Raw genomic sequence first — 19,172 nt, forward strand, 5'->3', positions numbered from 1 at the left:
AACAAAAAAGGGAGAACCTGACTAAAAGAGCCCTACTAGAAAATAATAAAACACTAGCTAACTGACACTAGCTAAAACTGACTACCTCACTGCAGGTGGGGGGGGGGGGGGGTATATCCTGCTAGGGAGGAGACAACTTTTTTTTCCTAGTGTCAGCGCCTACTAGCGGCAAGAGCATATACCCATCAGTAAGGTGTCCCCCAATGAAGAGCGACCGATAAATACTGGTGGACAGTGCTGGCAATGGCTGGAATTCCGAAGTGTGAACCCAGCCTAATAGTCTGACATGATATGAATGGGAAAGGTTTCTAAACATGCTCTGTGACTTGTGAAGAGTTAATTCCACAGGGAGATGGAAGCTTAGCTGTGAACACCTGTTGTATCACCTACCCACTAGTGTCACATTTCATTGTTCTCCTGTCTTTAAAGATAAGGAAGGCACTGCTGGAAAGTTATCAGTACAGAACAGGAAGTCTCAACGTAGTTTTTAGCTTAGTGGTCAGAATGAAAACTGCAAGATTTTAGGATTTGGGGTATTTTGCTCTAAATAAGTAAAAAAAAAAAATTAAAAACAGCTAGCTGATACATTCACAAGTAGATTTTAGTAGATATTGGAAACAAGTTTACCTACACACTAAAAAGGGTTTTCACTAATAAATATTTTATGAGCTCAGAACAGATACAACTAAGGTATACATTACACTATTACTATAGTAACACAGTTTCAGTAAATGGTTATACCTCATCCATTGATGTGTGATCATATGCCTTTTAAAAAAGGTAGTATGTAGTGGTAGATGGATGTTTGAAATTTTGGGTCTCCCCAGAATATGGGAATTATATTTGTCACAGTGGTTCGAGCGCAATTATAATATTATAGTGATGCTATTTGATGGTGAGTGAGCATGGAGAGTCAGTGAAATCATATAGAGTGTTTTACTTGCAGGAATGGGACCTGTCTATACCTCCAGCAGCTCTAACTGAGGCCCTTTGAAACAGGAGCGCTGGTGGCCTTTAGTCATACATGAATTAGATTTGTGCAACACCACATCTCCTACCTTCTCTTTACCATCCGAAGACAAAGATTTAAGGTCATGTTCCAGGATAATTTGTACCGGACTCTGAGAAATCTTCTGCCTTTTGCTTGCTACGTACTGTCTCTCTGTCTGTTGACTGTCAGAATTGTCACCACTCTCTTTCTCACCATCTTCTGGTTTTTGTGTGTCATCTTCAGCCGTACTGTCTCCAATATCTTCATGGCTGATGTTACCCTGAATTTCGTCTTTGACATTTTGTTTACTTAAAGCCACAAGGTGGATTGGTTCTCCATAATCCACTTTATGCACGAGCTGTCTCTGAGCAGTTTTCAAGCTCTTCTGATACACTTCAAGTTGACAGAGTATGACTTTGGTGTATTCACTAGGATCTACACCCTTTGGACAGAATGGAACACCCCAGTAATAGTGAACAGTACCACCACTTTGACTACTCTTATTTGACCTACAGTCTGTGCTTGCAATGCCATCTACGGAAAAAGCATCTTCACAGTCAACATCTTTGGCTTTGTCAATATTAAGAGTCTTTGTGCTCGTTGAGTCAGTTTGATATGAATTTTCTATTGGAGAGGTAGGTAACAAAGAAGAAGAGCCCATCTGTGAACTCTCTGAACAGTGTGTACATTGGTCATCTACATCATCTACTGGCTGGTCAGCGCTTGTGCTTCTTTCCAGAAATAGTCTGCAGGGAATCAGTTTACCTGAACATGGGGTCCTCTTTGGAAAAACAGGGCTTAAAGCAATTCCTTTAGCAGGCGACATTTTAATAAAGTCACTACTGGTACATGGTGACAGTGGAGACTGTCGACTGGTTTCTATGCATGAAACTGGATCCCTGCAGTTAGGAGACAAAATGACACTAGAGCTTTCCACAATATCTTGACTTAAACGTTGCAAAATCACAAATGGACTTTTTGGTGAGTCCCCAGCTGAAGGTGCAGACGCCTTGGATAAATGTGGTTCTTCTTTATGGTCATTCACATTGCCTTCTTCACTTGAAGGTGTTTTATTTGTTAACTCCTCTTTTGCCTCACTGACGGGAATATCAGGAACTTGACAGCTCTAAAAAGAAAGGTAGAGAATGGGTTGGATCTCAAGATAATGACTAAAAATAGAGTTTGATCATTGTAAGCTTTGAGTTACTTTTTGTTTCAATTGGTCACCAATTTCATAATCTCTGCTTGTTGTCAGTGGAGAAATAAAACTGTATTTTGTTTGTGACAGTACAGCTAAATACATCAGCATCATACACCTCGGCCTTCCACATAAGCAGACTGAATTCAGCTAAACTTTAAAGGGGTACTCCCGGTGGTTAATTTTTTTGACTATATGGCATCTTCTTTGTAAGTTTTGTTTTTTTGCAATATACACACGTTATATGTTTTGGCAGCATGAATGTCTTTTTCTTACCTGTTTGTTGGGCAGGAAGTTCTGTAGTTCAGAGGTTTTTCTTTTACTGTTGTACAGAGTTCTGAGTCTGTTGTGGACAAGATGTCACAGCTTTTTTTCTCTCTGTCTGCATGAGAGGAATAAGCCTCGCCCCCTCATCTCATCCAGCTGAGTACACCGCTCCTCACCTCCCCTCCCCCCTGCTCTGTATTCTAAGGACGCAGGTCTGCACAGGAGAAGGACCTCACAGAGAAGATAAGTGTTATCTGAAGGGGTGGATGAGAAGGTGCACGGGCTGGGGATGCATGGACTGCAGGGGAAGAAATCTCATACTGGGAATAATCTCTATGGGGGAGATTTATCAAAACCTGTGCAGATCGCTTCTTTCCTTTTGCACAGGCCTTCATAAAAATGAAAGCAGCAAGCTGATTGGTTGTTATGGGCAACTGGGCAAGTTTTCCTCTGCACAGGTTTTGATAAATCTCCCCCTATATGTGACGGGGAAGGGGGGGGGGGGGGGGGGAGACTCCTGAATGACACATGCTGGGAGTTGTAGTCCCTGTTGTGTGTGTGTAACCTTGTGCTTACAAACCAGTGTGCCTCCAGCTGTTGCAAAACTACAACTCCCAGCATGCCCTGACAGACCTTGGGCATGCTGGGAGTTGTAGATTTGCAACATCTGGAGGTACACTGGTTGGGAAACACTGTTCTAGCCTATTCAGCATACACATCATGTTACACCAGTGTTTCCCAACCATTGTGCCTCCAGCTGTTGCAAAACTACAACTCCTAGCATTCCCAAAGGCTGTCAAGGCATGCTGGGAGTTGTAGTTTTGCTACACCTGGAGGCGCCCTGGTTGGGAAACACTGGTGTATGCCCTACAGAGGTGTGGTGAACTACAACCCCCAGGAGACTACAGAGGCAGCATGCTGGCGTTATACCACAGACTGAAGACTCCTGAATGACACATGCTGGGAGTTGTAGTCCCTTTTGTGTGTGTGTGTGTGTATGACAGTGTATCCCAGGGCTGATTATATTAGTGTGCTGTGTATAAGGGGGCTGACCCGGGAAAATAGTAGGGTGGGTAAAGGGCGGAACAAAAAAAAAAAAAAAAAAAGGAGCTGCTCCAAACCAGCAAGGCATGTGGCATGCTGGGATTTGTAGTTTTCAGCACAGCAAGAAACAGGAAATAGAAGCAAAGATAGGAAAAGAAAGTGGGGGATAAAAAGACAACAAAGAACGGAAATAGAGTAGGCTAAACAACAATAATAGAAATGAAACAAAACAAATAGGGTAAGTCAAAAATGGAAAAACACGTTGAACACCGGAGTACCCCTTTAAATATTTCTCCTGTTTACTCCCAGGAAGAAAAACAGTATTCGAAGAAGGATACAGATTCTATCCTTTTCAATGGAAAACAGATGCATTGTTATTTTTCCACATGAAAACAATAAACACTTCAGATGGATTCTAGGGAAGTAAAGTCTAGTATTGAAGTCAAACACCAAACTCAAAGAACAAGAAAAATGTATGAAATATGAAAAAAGACACACAGGCAAAAAAAAATTGCATGGCTTTTGATGCAGAAATTGCATGGAAGAAGAGACATGTCCCCTTTTCTGTGTAGTCCCCAGGCATGTGGAATTTGTATTGCCCGGGACATGCAGTTTCGGGTGCCGGGCAGGTGATTCTTCAGGCAGGCATGTAGCCCTGCTTCGGGCAAGCAGCGCTAAATGCTGGAATAAATTCACATGAGGGGGCAACCAGTCTTGCCCCATCACCTAACTGCTAGTAAGTAACTACTACTTACATCTGCCTGCGGGGACTTCCTGGCGGAGGTGCGTGCGATGAGAGACGTCATCGCAAGTGCCACGCCGGTACGAAGACATCCTGCGCGGCGCGTGCAATGACGTCACTTATAGCGTGCACCTCCGCCAGGAAGTCCCCGCAGGCAGAAGAAAGTAGCAGTTACTTAAGGGAGGACCTGCCTACCACCAGGGGCTAACCTTGTCTACTTAGGGGGCAGAATTATTTAAATGAGAGCCCTACCTGCCTGGTGTCATATCCATCTGGGGGCCTGTCCACCTACTGGGATGCCCTACTTGATGGGGTCATATCTATGAGGGGCCTGGCTACCTACTGGGGAGCCCTACCAGATGGGGTCATATCTATATGGGGGCCTCTGTACCTACTGGGGAGCCCTACCAGATGGGGTCATATGTATCTGGGGGCCTCTGTACCTACTGGGGAGCCCTACCTGTTGTGGGTCATATCTATTGGGGGCATGTATACCTACTGGAGAGCCCTACCTGACAGGGGTCATATCTATCTGGGGGTCTGTGTACCTACTGGGGAGCCCTACCTGTTGTGGGTCATATCTATTGGGGGCATGTGTACCTACTGGAGAGCCCTACCTGATGGAGGTCATATCTATCTGGGGGTCTGACTACCTACTGGGAAGCCCTACCCGAGGGGGGTCATATGTATCTGGGGGCCTGTCTTCATATGGGGGAGCTCTACCTAATGGGGGAAATTTATCTGGGGCTCTCTCTGCCTCCTGGGGGAGCCCACACTTCCTACAAACTTGAGGGACATATCTATATGGTGCATTATTTCCTTACTAGGGGAGCCCTACCTGCCTACCTACCTACCTGATGAGGATACATACCGACCTGATAAAGAGACATACTTTCCTAAAGGGGACTACCTACTTAATGGGGCGGACTTACTTATCAGGTGTCCTATTCACCTAATGGGGTGACAAACTGGTCTGCCTATTAACATTTACATACTATTTTGGTTGAAATTATTTTATGTACCAGGACAAGTGGATTGTTATGAGGGACAAGTAGATAGTGCTCCATTTTAGTCCCTTGGACAAGTATTTTTTATTTTTTTATTTCCACACCTGAGTGCCACTTTGAAGCTCACACTGAAAACAATGGGAGCTTTCCTTCAAGACCCTCCACACTGACCACAGTTCATAGAGAACTGCAGTATAGTGCTGCACAAGAGGGAGGTTTTTGACTATGTGCACATATCCTGACATTTCACTAAATAAGTACTTAAGCATGTGTAACTTATGCATAGTATACTTACATGAAGGCTTTCTTCAATAGCTTTTTTGATCAGCTCTTCCTCTTCTTCTTGGGTATATTTCTCTTGTTTTGTCTGCTCCTGCTGACTGATCTTTACTGCCAGAGCTAGTTGTTCCTCCTCAGTCATATCTAAAATTGAAGAAAAATATCTCATTATGAAATCAAGTCTGTGAAGGTTTCCCCTTAAAGGGCTAGTCTGGGGAGTATTTTTGGCATCAGCACACAAAATTGACACTCAGACAATCATTGCCCACATCGGTGTCCCGTCTCAAGCAAATTCTATTGCTGACATCAACCCCAGAATGTGGTGCTCCAGCAGAATGGTAGCGATTATTTATTAAAAAAAATAATAATAAATTAAAATACTCACAAGAATACCCCAGTAAATTAAACAATAATTCTACAGAAAAATAATTAATAAACTAACTAACTAACTGTCCAGGAAGTGCTAGACCCTACTGTCTAAGCGTTTAACATAAGCCTTGGAATAGATGCCTGCATACATAGTGTGAATGGATCCAAAGACTCATATTACCTAAAGCAGGACAGTAGTGTGTCATAGGGCATCCATCTTTGGACAGACATGTATGTCTGCCTGATTTCAGAACGATGGGGTGGGGGGGGGGGAGAGCAATATTGAAGTGTCTGGATTCATTCACAGTCAGAGTCCTGCCCTCCCATTCCTGGCACAACATGTATATGTAAGATCAGTGAATGACAGTAAGGGGAGCTGAAAACAAAAAGCACATCCAGGAGAGAAGAGATCTGCTGCTGGTAGAAAAGGGAATGTACACGGTTGGAAAAAAGAAAGCAATACTGTCAATGGAATGTAGCTCCAGATCTCCATATCTGACGCACATTTGACTTACATGAAGTTACCTTTTCATAGGTGAAAATTGTATGGCTGGCTTAAGCCTTTTAAAGGGCAAAGCATGACCAACAATGCTCAACAAGTGCCATTCAATGCTACAGTTTCTACATGGTGCTTTATTCTCATCACTAAATTCTTACGTGCAATTTTCCTTTTCACTGTCAAGGGTTTTCGCTGGAGTGGAGGCCTGCGTCTCTTTTTTGGTAAAATACTTTCTACCTGAAGTTCCTGAAATAAATATAAAAAAAAAAAAAAAATCTTTTCAACATTATAAAAGCCTACAAGGAGAAGAAAGCTAGTATTTACTAAGTATTGTGTCAGGCATAAAGAATGCTACACGTCTAAAATAAAATACATTTAAGCAAAAATAATATTTAAATATGTCACTGTTTCCATGGCAACCATATAGCTTGCAAAGTTCTAAAAGCAAATAAGAACAGTAAATTAGAGAAGTATTGGATACTGTACTGAAATGCTTTTACAAACCTAGGATGAAGTGAGGACTGTTCTATATAATATAGAACACATTTTAGTTCTTTTCACATTCAAGTGCTGCACTGAAAGTGTCCATGCTGTCAAAGCCTCAATTTTAAAGGGAATGTATCAAATAGGGTTTTTTTTCTTTTTAGACTAGAGCCAGATACTGAAAAATATTTTGGACATTATACTGGGGAACACATATTGCCCAAGCTTCTGCTCTGTTAAATTGATTGTCCAATTATGGGAGAAAAATAATAATTTTGTGAGTGATATTTCACAAGATGCTTTGTTCCCCCATTTCCGCGTAATGTTACATGACTCTTTCCAACTCCCACTGGGGTTATGTGTACTGCACACAGAATGCATTGTAGGGCACCATACTTTTACCTGAGAGAAAAATGGTCGGCTCCTCCATCATCTCATACTGAGCATGTGCTGTTAGTCTAAGCAGGAGCATGCCCTGGAAGAATAGGGAGTACTGGGGATAGGAGAGTAGTTGCAGATCTGTTGTGCTCACATCACTCTCCTTTACTATCAGGATATTTTGTTTTTAAACAATGAATAAAAATATACTTTCACTGCTTTATGCCAGATTATCTTGATAGATGCAGTTTTTAGTATATCTGGAGTAATTTTCAATAACATTAAAAGGAGTTAGGTAACCCTTTCCATTTGCCCCAAGGGTAGTCTTATGACTGGAGTCCCCCTATATAAGACAGAGCGAACAGCCTCTCAAAAAGACTCTCCTTCAGGAATTAATGTATAAGAAGGTGAGTTCACTCCTTTATTTGCCTGGCTGTGACTTCCCCTTGGTTTCTAAAGACAGATCACAGTGATACATTGCTCAGATGCCGGCTTTCAATATATAAAGGGGAGGAGTTCATGAGACGACAGAGAGACACTCTTGTAAGTAAAGCTTCTTCTGTGATAGTAGGGGACGCAAATTGTATGTAGCAGCAGACCTTCCTTCTAAGGGTAGGTACACATAGGCACAAAACACTCCCAAAAGGGGAATGTTTAATAAAATGAAAAAAAAGAGTTCCAGTTTTAACCCCTTATGGACATCATCCATTTTGGCAGTAAGATTACAGCCATTTTTATATTTGTACTTGCGTTTTTCCTCCTCATCGAGCTTAGCTATTATTTTTCCATCTTCACACCCATTTGAGCGCTTGTTTCTTGCGCGACCAATTGTACTTTATAAAGACACCTTTCATTTTACCATAAAATGCACGAAGCAAAAATGTTTTTTTGAGGAAGGAAAAAAACCCACAGAATTGCACATTATTGAGGGTTTTGTTTTTACGCAGAGCTGGAGTAACAAGTGCGACTCATCTATCTCCAGCTCTCCCAGAGAGACGCATAGAGGGAGCGTGTCAAACACTGCTCCGTGCAGTGGTCAATATCGCTAAGTGTAGTGGTTGACATTGCTCCGTGCATGGAGCAGTGGTCGCTCTGTGCACGAGGAGAGCCGGGCAGGAGATCACGGGAGAGCAAAGCCGAACCGCAAAAGATCAGAAACGTATCACCTATACCAGTGATGGTGAACCTATGGCACGCCGAGCCCCCTCTGTGGGCACGCAGCCATAGTTCGCCAGGCGAGGCAAACCGGGACATCCCTGTCCCCCGAAAGATCTTTTTGGGACACAAGGATGTCCCGTTTACCTTTCTGTGGCCCCGTGTTAACTTTAAAAACGCAGGGGCCGCCGGGAGGTACTGCAGGCAGGGAGGTCACTGACGTCCCGTGCGCCTATAGGAATGGAGGAGCGGAGCATCGAGGAGGAGGAGGACGTGCGCTGGCCGGCATGGTAAGTTACCAGTTACACTTCAGCTTCGGTGCTCTGACCACCGCTCCTGGGACCTACTGATATGGCCTATAAGCCATAGCAGTAGGTTGTGACCCCTGACCGGAGGAGCAGTGGACGGAGCACTGTGAGGCAGTGCACAGACAGACATACAGCCTCCAGCCATACACTGTATATGGCTGACGGCTGTATGTCTGTGGGGGAACTATACTGCACCTAATGTGGGCTAACTACACTGCACCTAATGTGGGGGAACTATACTGCACCTAATATGGGGGAACTGCAACCTAATGTGGGGGAACTATACTGCCAACCTAATGTGGGGGAACTATACTGCCTACCTAACGTGGGGGAACTATACTGCCTACCTAATGTGGGGGAACTATACTGCCTACCTAAGTTGTTTTTTCTAAACTTAAATCAGAATACTGAGGTTTAATTGCTGGAGGGGAAAAAAGTTGGCGTACATTACGGTTTGGGCACTCTGGCTCAAAAAGGTTCGCCATCACTGGACTATACCCTAGGGGATAAGAAGTTAAGTACTACAGTTTCTCTTTAAAGGGAAACTGACAGGCTGTTCACCCACACTAAACCTAATACATTGGGTAATAGTGCAGGTGAACAGGATAAACGATGTGTCACTTCTCTGCCTCCTCTATATGCTGCGCTATACCCACCTTTCATATGAATATTCAATTTTCTTCACTCGTGTCCTAGTGATGTGAGAGCCTGCAGTCAAGTGAGCGATCTGCTATTGTAGCAGAGTGAGAAGGGGCTACTCCCTAGCTACACCTGATAGAGCGGCAAAGTATAAAATGTTGTCACCACTAGCTGCAGCATATGAATTCATACAACTAGTAAATTCAAGAGAATCTGTAAAAGAGCTCCCCTAGTGGTGGCTCAAGAAAAACTTTAGGGGGCAGGATTTCAGGGCAAGCAGGACATAGATCGCAGTGAGCAAGAGAGTGACACATGCTACTGCACATTTCTGCTTATCATTCTAATGATCGGTGGGGTCTCCGTACTGGCATGTCTTTGTGACATGTCAAAAGCTTTTTAAAATGACAGGTACACTTTAAATGTAAAGAAAATAAAGGTAATCAATACGATGTTGTCTTAAAGTGTTAACTGTGATATGGGGTTTCTGATTTCTCCATTGCACACATGTATTGGAGTACTGACCCCTCTACCAGATTAGTTAAAGGTCAGTATTTCCCAAGATGTTTCCAAAAATGTAACTGTGCCCTTGTCGACAGATGAAGCAAAAGCCTCAGGTATATAAATAAAGCAACACAACTGGTGGAGGGGGCAAGATGGTGGTTATACTATCCTTATTACATTTAGTACAATACAACCAGAATACTATGAATTCTGCTAAAAAAAAATCCCTCGGGAATTCAGAAGCAATATAAGAAAACTTCAAACTTAAGAAATAGAAATAAATAAATAACTATAAGCATGAGGCAATGGTGCCACCTTGAGGCCAATCAGCGTATTATTTACCAGTCGGCATTGGGATATTATAATTCAGGAACGCTCCTCTCCATTGCTGGTACTTCTCATTTCTTAAATGGCACAGCTGCCTTCTTGTGTTTATCATTTAATGAATAAGGAATTTAATAATTGCTCTTGCAGACCATTAAAATGCAAACACGCTTTACCAAGTACATGCATTTTCTCCCTAGAAGCTCCCAAGTGTTCCTTTAGCACATTTCACATGCTTCGCAGTTTCCCTACTTTCGTACATCAACCCAAATCCTACAGGATTCCAGCTCTAAACGGCGCAGCTCTCACATCCTGCAGTTCTCAATCATCTGTAGATGGAAAGGCTGTGGTGGTTTAAAGTCATACACATGGCTGAGCAGACAGGACAGGGCTTCTATGGAGGCAGTAGAATACATCCCTAGTCCAAGCTTTGTAGTGATGCTACATTGCATATGAAAAAAATACAACAAACAAACAAAAAACAAGGTTACATGTATAACATGAGTTATTAGACAGGGAAATGAAGAGAAATGTATGGATCTCTTGGCTAGCCGGGGAGTGGAGCTCAATGTGGCCCCTTTCCCCGAATAATAACTCCCGATCGCAGTGAGTCACACCGGTGTGATCAAGAACTTTTAACATGTCATCAGTTGTCTTTGATGAAAGTAACACTTTACAGGGTCACTGTCATTTCAAAAATAGAACAAAACATTTTTAACATATTTTAGAGAGACGTCAAAAGTTTTCATCGGTAAGGGCGGGAGTGCTGAGGCTCTAAAAAAACTCATACAAAATCAATAGAAGGAATGAGGAAAGAAATATATATATATATATATATATATATATATATATATATAAAACTCAACGTGTGTGTGTGTATGTATGTATGTATGTGTGTATGTTCCACACAAACTTTCAAACGGCTAAAGATATTAACATGAAACTTGGCACACATGTTACTTATATGTCAACAACAAACATAGGATAGGTGATTTAACCCTTACTAACCCCTATTTGCCAGAGGCGGGGTTTATGTTTAAAGTCCCATACAAGTCTATGGGAAATATATCTTACTGCATAACTTCCATAACTGCATATTTCGATAATACTTGGTCACATGTTACTTATATGTCCACTTAAAATATAGGATAGCTAATTTAACCCTTAACTACCCCCATTTGTGAGGGTCGGGTTTTTTTTTAAAGTCCCATGCAAATCAATGGGAAATGTATGTTCCCATCTAATTTCCGTTAGGCTGGAGCTATTTCAATACCTGGTACACATATTACGAGTCAGGATAGGAGGTCGGGATGGGAGGTCGGGATGTTAGGTCGGGATGGGAGGTCGGGATGGGAGGTCGGGATGGGAGGTCGGGATGGGACGTCGGGATGGGAGGTCGGGATGGGACGTCGAGATAGGAGGTCGGGATGGGACGTCGAGATAGGAGGTCGGGATGGGACGTCGAGATAGGAGGTCTGGATGGGACGTCGAGATAGGAGGTCGGGATGGGACGTCGAGATAGGAGGTCGGGATGGGAGGTCGAGATAGGAGGTCGGGATGGGAGGTCGGGATGGGAGGTCGAGATAGGAGGTCGAGATAGGAGGTCGAGACAGGAGGTCGAGACAGGAGGTCGGGACAGGAGGTCGGGACAGGAGGTCGGGACAGGAGGTCGGGACAGGAGGTCGGGACAGGAGGTCGGGACAGGAGGTCGGGACAGGAGGTCGGGACAGGAGGTCGGGACAGGAGGTCGGGACAGGAGGTCGGGACAGGAGGTCGGGACAGGAGGTCGGGACAGGAGGTCGGGACAGGAGGTCGGGACAGGAGGTCGGGTTATGACAACAATATATGAGGACTGCATATGAAGTCAAAAGCTTCCTCCTCTGTTTATTTTCCTCCCCAAAAAGGATTAGGAAGGAAAAACCGGGCAACGCCGGGTACTCAGCTAGTATATTATATATTATATATAAAGTCTATGGGGCTATCACCTGCAGCAAGAAGAGAAACAGGGACAGAAGTGCAGCTGAGTGCTTCTCTCTGATCACTGGGGGTCTCAGCACCCAGACCCTGACTGATCAAAACTGCTGGCTTGTCTCAAACTTTTCATGATAAATAATGAACCGGGACCTCGTGATGTCATAGCCCCCCCCCTCCATGACATCACGCCCCCTCAATGCAAGTCTAGACTTGCATTGAGGGGGGCAGGGGTGTGACATCATGAGGGGGTGGGGATAGGATGTCACCAGCTCCCAGCGCCAGCTCTAGCGTTCGGAACAGTTTGTTCCAAACGCTGAGCAGTGGAGTACCCCTTTAAGGATGGGGCGATCTGGAGAGGTTTCATTCTATCAGGGACTAATTCAGTCATAGCGTTGAAGGTCCATTGTCAAGAGCCGTAACAATTTGATTGAAACATTTTTGTCATGCTTGCATTTTTACAAGTGTGTGTATATGACACCAGAAACTGAAAGCAAGGTAACAACATGATTCTTATTTCCCATCCATCTAGTCATGAGATCACAGACAAAAGATGGTAGTATTGAGAGTGTATATGCACCCCACATGCCAGCGCCCATAGTATTAGCTCTAAACCTAAAGAGAATGACAATGTATTGCAGAACAAAAAAAGGCAGGGAAATAGGCTATGTTAGGGTACCTTCACATGAACATAATTTGCCACAGGTTTTCCACAGCGGAAAATCTACAAGTGGCTTTGCTGCAGACCCAGTGAAGTCAATGGGTAGCTACAACATTACAATTATGTACATCAGTGCCCTGTGTCAAGATGTGACCAAGAAGCTCAGATGTTTCAGCAGGAACCTGAACACTGTTGAAACAGCAGGGAACAAGTAAGATAACTAAAAAAAAATGTATAATCTGTTGACTTCTAAGGCTATATTCACACAACAGGCGTAATCTGGGTGAAAAAATTTGGATTCAACCTGCACAGAAAGTACGGACAAGTCAACTCTTCCTGTGGAATCCGCTCAAAAATGCATTGTTGTCTATGGAGACATTGAATTTTCAAGTGGTCCTAGCACCAGCATGTTCTGTCGGCACCGGCTGCCATATGAACATAGCCTAACAGAATCTCAGAAGAAAGCAAAAGTGCCATCCAAAATCCTGCCCATGTAAAAAATAAAAAAATAAAAATGTACCGTATATACTCTAGTATAAGCCAACCCAAATAAGCCGAGGCCGCTAATTTTACCTCAAAAACCCAGGAAAAGTTATTGACTTGACTATGAGCCTAGGGTGGGAAATACAACATCCCCCCATGTAATCATCCAGACCCCTGTCATCATCCCCCCCCCCCCTTTCATCATCACCGCCTGTCAATCCCTTCATCAGTGGTCTTCAACCTGCGGACCTCCAGAGCTTGCAAAACTACAACTCCCAGCATGCCCGGACAGCCATCGTCATCATCCAGCCCCCCCCCCCCCCCCCTTTTTGTTTTGTACTCACCTCCCCTTGGCGGGAAGTTAGGGTGAGCTGGTCCGGGCCATCTATGCTGCAGGGACCATCCAGTGGGGATGGTTAGTCGTTGCGGGCTGTCCATTTTCACCTGGGGGGCCTCTTCTCTGCGCTTCGGGCCCGGCCCCGGACTAGTGACGTTGCCTTGACGATGACGCACAGGGACGTTCATACGCAACATCCCTGTGCGTTGTCATCAAGGCAACGTCACTAGTCCGGGGCCGGGATCGAAGCACGGAGAAGAGGGCCCCCCGGTGAAAATGGACATCCCGCAACGACTAATCCTCCCCACCGGATGGTCCCTGCAGCATAGATGGGCCGGACCGGTTCACCCTAACTTCCCGCCGAGGGGAGGTGAGTACAAAACAAAAAGGTGGGGGGGAGGCAGGACGATGACGAAGGCCGCAGTGGTCTTCAACCTGCGGACCTCCAGAGGTTTAAAAACTACAACACCCAGCATGCCGGGACAGCCGATGGCTGTCCGGGCATGCTGGGAGTTGTAGTTTTGCAACATCTGGAGGTCCGCAGGTTGAAGACCACTGATGAAGGGATTGACAGGCAGAGAGTTCACTCGAGTATAAGCCGAGGGGGGGTGTTTTCGTGCTGAAAAACTCGGCATATACGGTACCTCGTACCGAATGATAATTAAAAAAAATAAATAAAAAATAAATAAAAACACATACCTTTAGTTTAATAGGAACAAATCGAAAACATGTATTCCCTTTGCAGAGTGTATATTGCTACACTTGCAAGCAAATGATAATGAAATTATTTCCCGTCTTTTCACATCCTGTCAGCTTTCCATAGAGTTAATTAAGCATTAAACCTCCTTGTTAACAGATGGGTATGCGCTAGGATGACAATTTTTTTTAATTTTTTTGTTATATTAAAAGCGTAGTCTAACACCTTTCATTTTGAATGCAAAAACAAGGTGTTAAACATTCTCATTGATAATTTGGGAAGCACATAAATCCTTCTGGAGTAGAGTCAGATGAAAGATGACATAGTAGGAATGTAATATGACCGTATTGTGATGAACATCTGCTCAACCATGCAAAACACAAATGCTACAAATTAATTGGAATATTTCTTAGTGCACTTTATTTTGTAACAGAAATCAGGTGTGAGAAATCCTATTTGGTTACAGAAGCAAGATAAGGTAACTCATACATTGTGCTATAATCTGTAACTGTAAGCCACAATCATTCCGTGAAAATGCTGCTTTGTCTGTTATTTCCTTAAAGGGGTACTCCGGTGGAAAACATTTTTATTAAATCAACTGGTGCCAGAAAGTTAAACAGATTTGTAAATTACTTCTATTAAAAAAACTTTACCCTTCCAGTACTTTTAACCACTTAAGGACTGAGCCCTTTTTCGCAATTCTGGCCACCGTCACTTTAAGCGTTAATAACTCTAAAACGCTTTTACCGAATATTCTGATTCTGAGATTGTTTTTTCGTGACATATTCTACTTTATTTTGGTGGTAAATTTTCGGCTTTACTTGCATCCTTTCTTATTGAAAAATCCCAAAATTTCATAAAAATTTTGAAAATTTTGCATTTTTCTAACTTTGAAGCTCTCTGCTTGTAAGGAAAATGGATATTCCAAATACATTTTATTTTTATTCACAAATACAATATGTCCACTTTATGTTGGCATCATAAAATGAACATATTTTTACTTTTTCAAAGTAGAGCAGCAATTTTCAAAAATTTCATGAAAATTGCAAAATCTGAATGGACAGATGTTACAGAACTACAACTCCCAGCATGCCTGGGCAGTCTAGGCATGCTGAGAATTGTAGTTTGGCAACTAGAGGGCTACAGTTTGGGCACCACTGTAACAGTGGTCAACAAACTGTGACCCTCCAGATGTTGCAAAACTACAACTCCCAGCATGCCCAGACAGCCTTTGGCTGTCTGGGCATGCCGAGAGTTGCAGTCCGGCCTTCTTAGTGGTTACCACAGTAAATATCACTTTACTTTAACTTTCATTTCTCCCCCCCACCGTCGATTCCTTACCTGAGCCGTGATCTCCGGTGGATGTCTGCGATGATCGCCGGGCCCCACGCATCTTCTCCTCCAGGTACAGGCCTCCATCTTCTCCCCCCGTTCTGCCCGACATCCAGGGGTGGGCAGAACGGGGGGTTTCCATGGCAACCCCCTGTACTGCGCTGCCATTGGTCAGAACTCAGTTCAGACTAATAGCAGGGGATAGGAGGAGATCGCAGCACTGCGACCTCGCTCCTATCCTTAAGGATGATCGGGGCTGTCACTGTCAACTACGATCATCCCTATTTTCCGGGTGATCGGGTCACCAGAGACCCGATCAGCCCAGAATTGGAGAAAATCGCATGTCTGAATAGACATGCAATTTTCTCCGATCGCGATGATGTGCCGGGATGCCTACTGAATGATTTCAGCAGGCTTTCTGGTCCGGTCGCCAACATGCTAACAGCGGGGATCGGAATTCCCACGGGCGTATCCATACACCCTCAGCCCTCAAGGACTTTAAAACGGGGGTGTTTGGCCAGTGTGGCCATGACAAAAAAGAAATTCAAAAAGAAAATAATTTCCTCTGTAGCATACAACTCCTTTACAGGTTAAGCAGTTGTATGCTACAGAGGAAATTATTTTCTTTTTGAATTTCTTTTTTGTCATGGCCACACTGCTCTCTGCTGACACCTGATGCCCATATCAGGAACTGTCCAGAACAGCATAGGTTTACTATGGGGATTTTCTCCTGCTCTGGACAGTTCCAAATACTGGCATCAGGTGTCAGCAGAGAGCAGTATGGCCAGGACAAAAAAGAAATTCAAAAAGAAAAGTATTTCCTCTGTAGCATACAGCTGCTAAAAGAACTAGAAGGGTAAATATTTTTTAATAGAAGTAATTTACAAATCTGTTTAACTTTCTGGCACCATTTGGTTAAAAAAAAAAATTCCACCAGAGTACCCCTTTAAAGAGGTTGTCTTTCTCAAAGGTAATATTTTTCCTTATGCCCTGATAAGTACAACATACAAGGAGATCCCCTGCTGCTCAGAGCAGCTCCCACCCTGGGTGGCTAGAAAAAAAAACTGTAAAACAAAAGCATACTGTGCTGTGACCCCTTTATCCTCAGGATTGGTGGGGTCCCAGTGATATGCCATCACTTTACAAGGTGCCCCAGATATGCCAATGTTTGATTAAAGTGGGTACCACTCTTATTATTTAAACTGTAGCTGGCGGTGGTTCAATGTTTAGGCACCTCCCATTGACCTTCATGGGAGTTACATTAACCTCCCTGGCGGTATGATTTTGTCTGGAAATTTGTACCAAAAGCAGTACAATTTTTTTCATTGAATTTCACATCTCCCCCGTCACACTCCCTTGTCATATTCTCCCCCCCCCTCCTTGTCACATTCCCCCCCCCCCCCCGTCGCATTCCCCCCTCCCCGTCACATTCCCCCCCTTGTCACATTTCCCCCCTTGTCACATTCATCCCCCCCCCCCTCTTCTCACCTTGTCTTGTCCTGCAGCAGCATACACTAGGTTTGCCGGGCAGATTTTAAACCTTGTGTATTTGCTGCAGAACAAGTCCTTTCCCCTTCAGCCAATCACAGGCTTTACACCACTGCGGCCTGTGATTGGCTGAAAAGGGAAAGGTCCTGTAAGATGAATAGTGAAGAGAGCAGGGACCAGAGCGCACGGAGGGGAACCACATCTTCAGGAACCGGGATTAGGTAAGCAAGTTTTTTTTTTTATTTTACTCCTTTTTCCTTCTACACTTAGCTCAGTGTTTTTCTAACAGGGTGCCTCCAGCTGTTGTGAAACTATTACTCCCAGCATGCCCGGACAGCCTTTGGCTGTTTGGGCATGCTGAGAGTTGTAGTTTTGCAACAGCTGGAGGCCCCTTGGTAGGGAAACACTGACTTAGTATTTTTCTTTACCTGCTCTGGCCGGCCCCCGCAACGGGAGCCGACCCAAGCAGATAATTGCATGTTTTCCCCGTGGGCCGTATCGCTATATCGCATTGCTTTTGCGATATATCGTGCAGCCCGGCCGGGAACTCTGCAATTCTACCCCGAGCGTGACTCGGGGTTACCGATCCTGGCAGGGAAAATTAACCCCGAGTCACGCTCGGGATTACCGCTCAGGAGGTTAAGTATATAAAACAGGCTTTTTTAACCCTTTAAGGACAAGCTCATTTTGACCTTAACCCCTTAAGGACACAGCCCATTTTCACCTCTAGGACTCAGCCATTTTTTGAACATCTGACCACTGTCACTTTAAACATTAATAACTCTGGGATGCTTTTACTTATCAATCTGATTCCGAGATTGTTTTTTCGGGACATATTAGTGGTAAATTTTTGTGGTAACTTGCATCCTTTCTTGGTGAAAAAATCCCCAAATTTGACGAAAAAATAGAACATTTTGCATTTTTCTAACTTTGAAGCTCTCTGCTTGTAAGGAAAATGGATATTCCAAATATTTTTATTTTTTTTTTGATTCACATATACAATATGTCTACTTTATGTTTGCATCATAAAATTGACGTGTTTTTACTATTGGAAGACATCAGAGGGCTTCAAAGTTCAGCAGCAATTTAACAATTTTTCCCAACATTTTCAAACTCGCTATTTTTCATGGACCAGTTAAGGTTTGAAGTGGATTTGAAGGGTCTTCATATTAGAAATACCCCATAAATGACAAATGACAAAAAAGCAGCAATTTTGAATTATTATTTTTTTTTTAAACACTTTTTATGTCCCCATAGGGGATTGCTAACTTGACTGCTAATACTGTTCAGTGCTATGCATAAGGCATAGCACTGATCAGTATTATCGGCGATCTTCTGCTCTGATCTGCTGGAAGGCATCTGAGGGTTTAATGGCAGACATCACTGAGATCGTGGATATCGGCCATTACTGGAGGGGGTCCCCAGCTGGTATCCCCGGCTGGGACCTGCCGCACATGACCCGAGGACCCCTCCCATGCTCTCGGTCATGTACAGGACGTAAATGTACGTCCTGGTGCGCAAAGTACCGCTGCACCAGGACATAGATTTATGTCCTTGGTCGTTAAAGGGTTAAAGTGTCACTAATCATTTAGAACAACTTTTGACTTGATGACAAGTCAAAAAACAACAGGCATATATGTATTTAAAATACACAAATCTTTGTACTTGTAGTTTGCTGCTGTAATTTATGTGTTTGTACTTGTATGTTGCTCAGATATGTCAATAGTTGAGATCGCACCGGGTCTCAGCCCTGGCCCACTGCGATTGCGAGTGAAAGCCAGGTGCAGTGCACGGTAGCGTGCCTTTCTCCCCAGCTGTCACTCAAGCCCGACCCTTTCACTGCATTAGCCTATGGCAGTGTTTCCCAACCAGGGAGCCTCCGGCTGTTGCAAAACTACAACTCCCAGCATGCCCAGACAGCCTTCGGCTGCAGGTCAAGGCGGAGACCTGGAGTGATCACAACTATTGACATGTCTGAATAACATGTCCAAAGTTGTTCTAAGTCAAAGTAATGCTTCA

General features: G+C 43.8%; 1 protein-coding gene across 1 annotated transcript in view; it reads right to left on the reverse strand.

The window, feature by feature from the left end:
* The window catches only part of UIMC1 (ubiquitin interaction motif containing 1), a 94,859-nt gene that overhangs the window by 69,762 nt on the left and 5,925 nt on the right, over window positions 1-19,172 (reverse strand). The window contains 3 exon segments of the mRNA XM_056569890.1: window positions 1,059-2,117; window positions 5,545-5,672; window positions 6,555-6,642. Of these exon segments, the coding sequence (XP_056425865.1) occupies window positions 1,059-2,117; window positions 5,545-5,672; window positions 6,555-6,642 (1,275 nt within the window).

The sequence above is a fragment of the Hyla sarda genome, chromosome 4 (assembly GCF_029499605.1).
Source record: "Hyla sarda isolate aHylSar1 chromosome 4, aHylSar1.hap1, whole genome shotgun sequence".
Classification (NCBI taxonomy): domain Eukaryota; kingdom Metazoa; phylum Chordata; class Amphibia; order Anura; family Hylidae; genus Hyla; species Hyla sarda.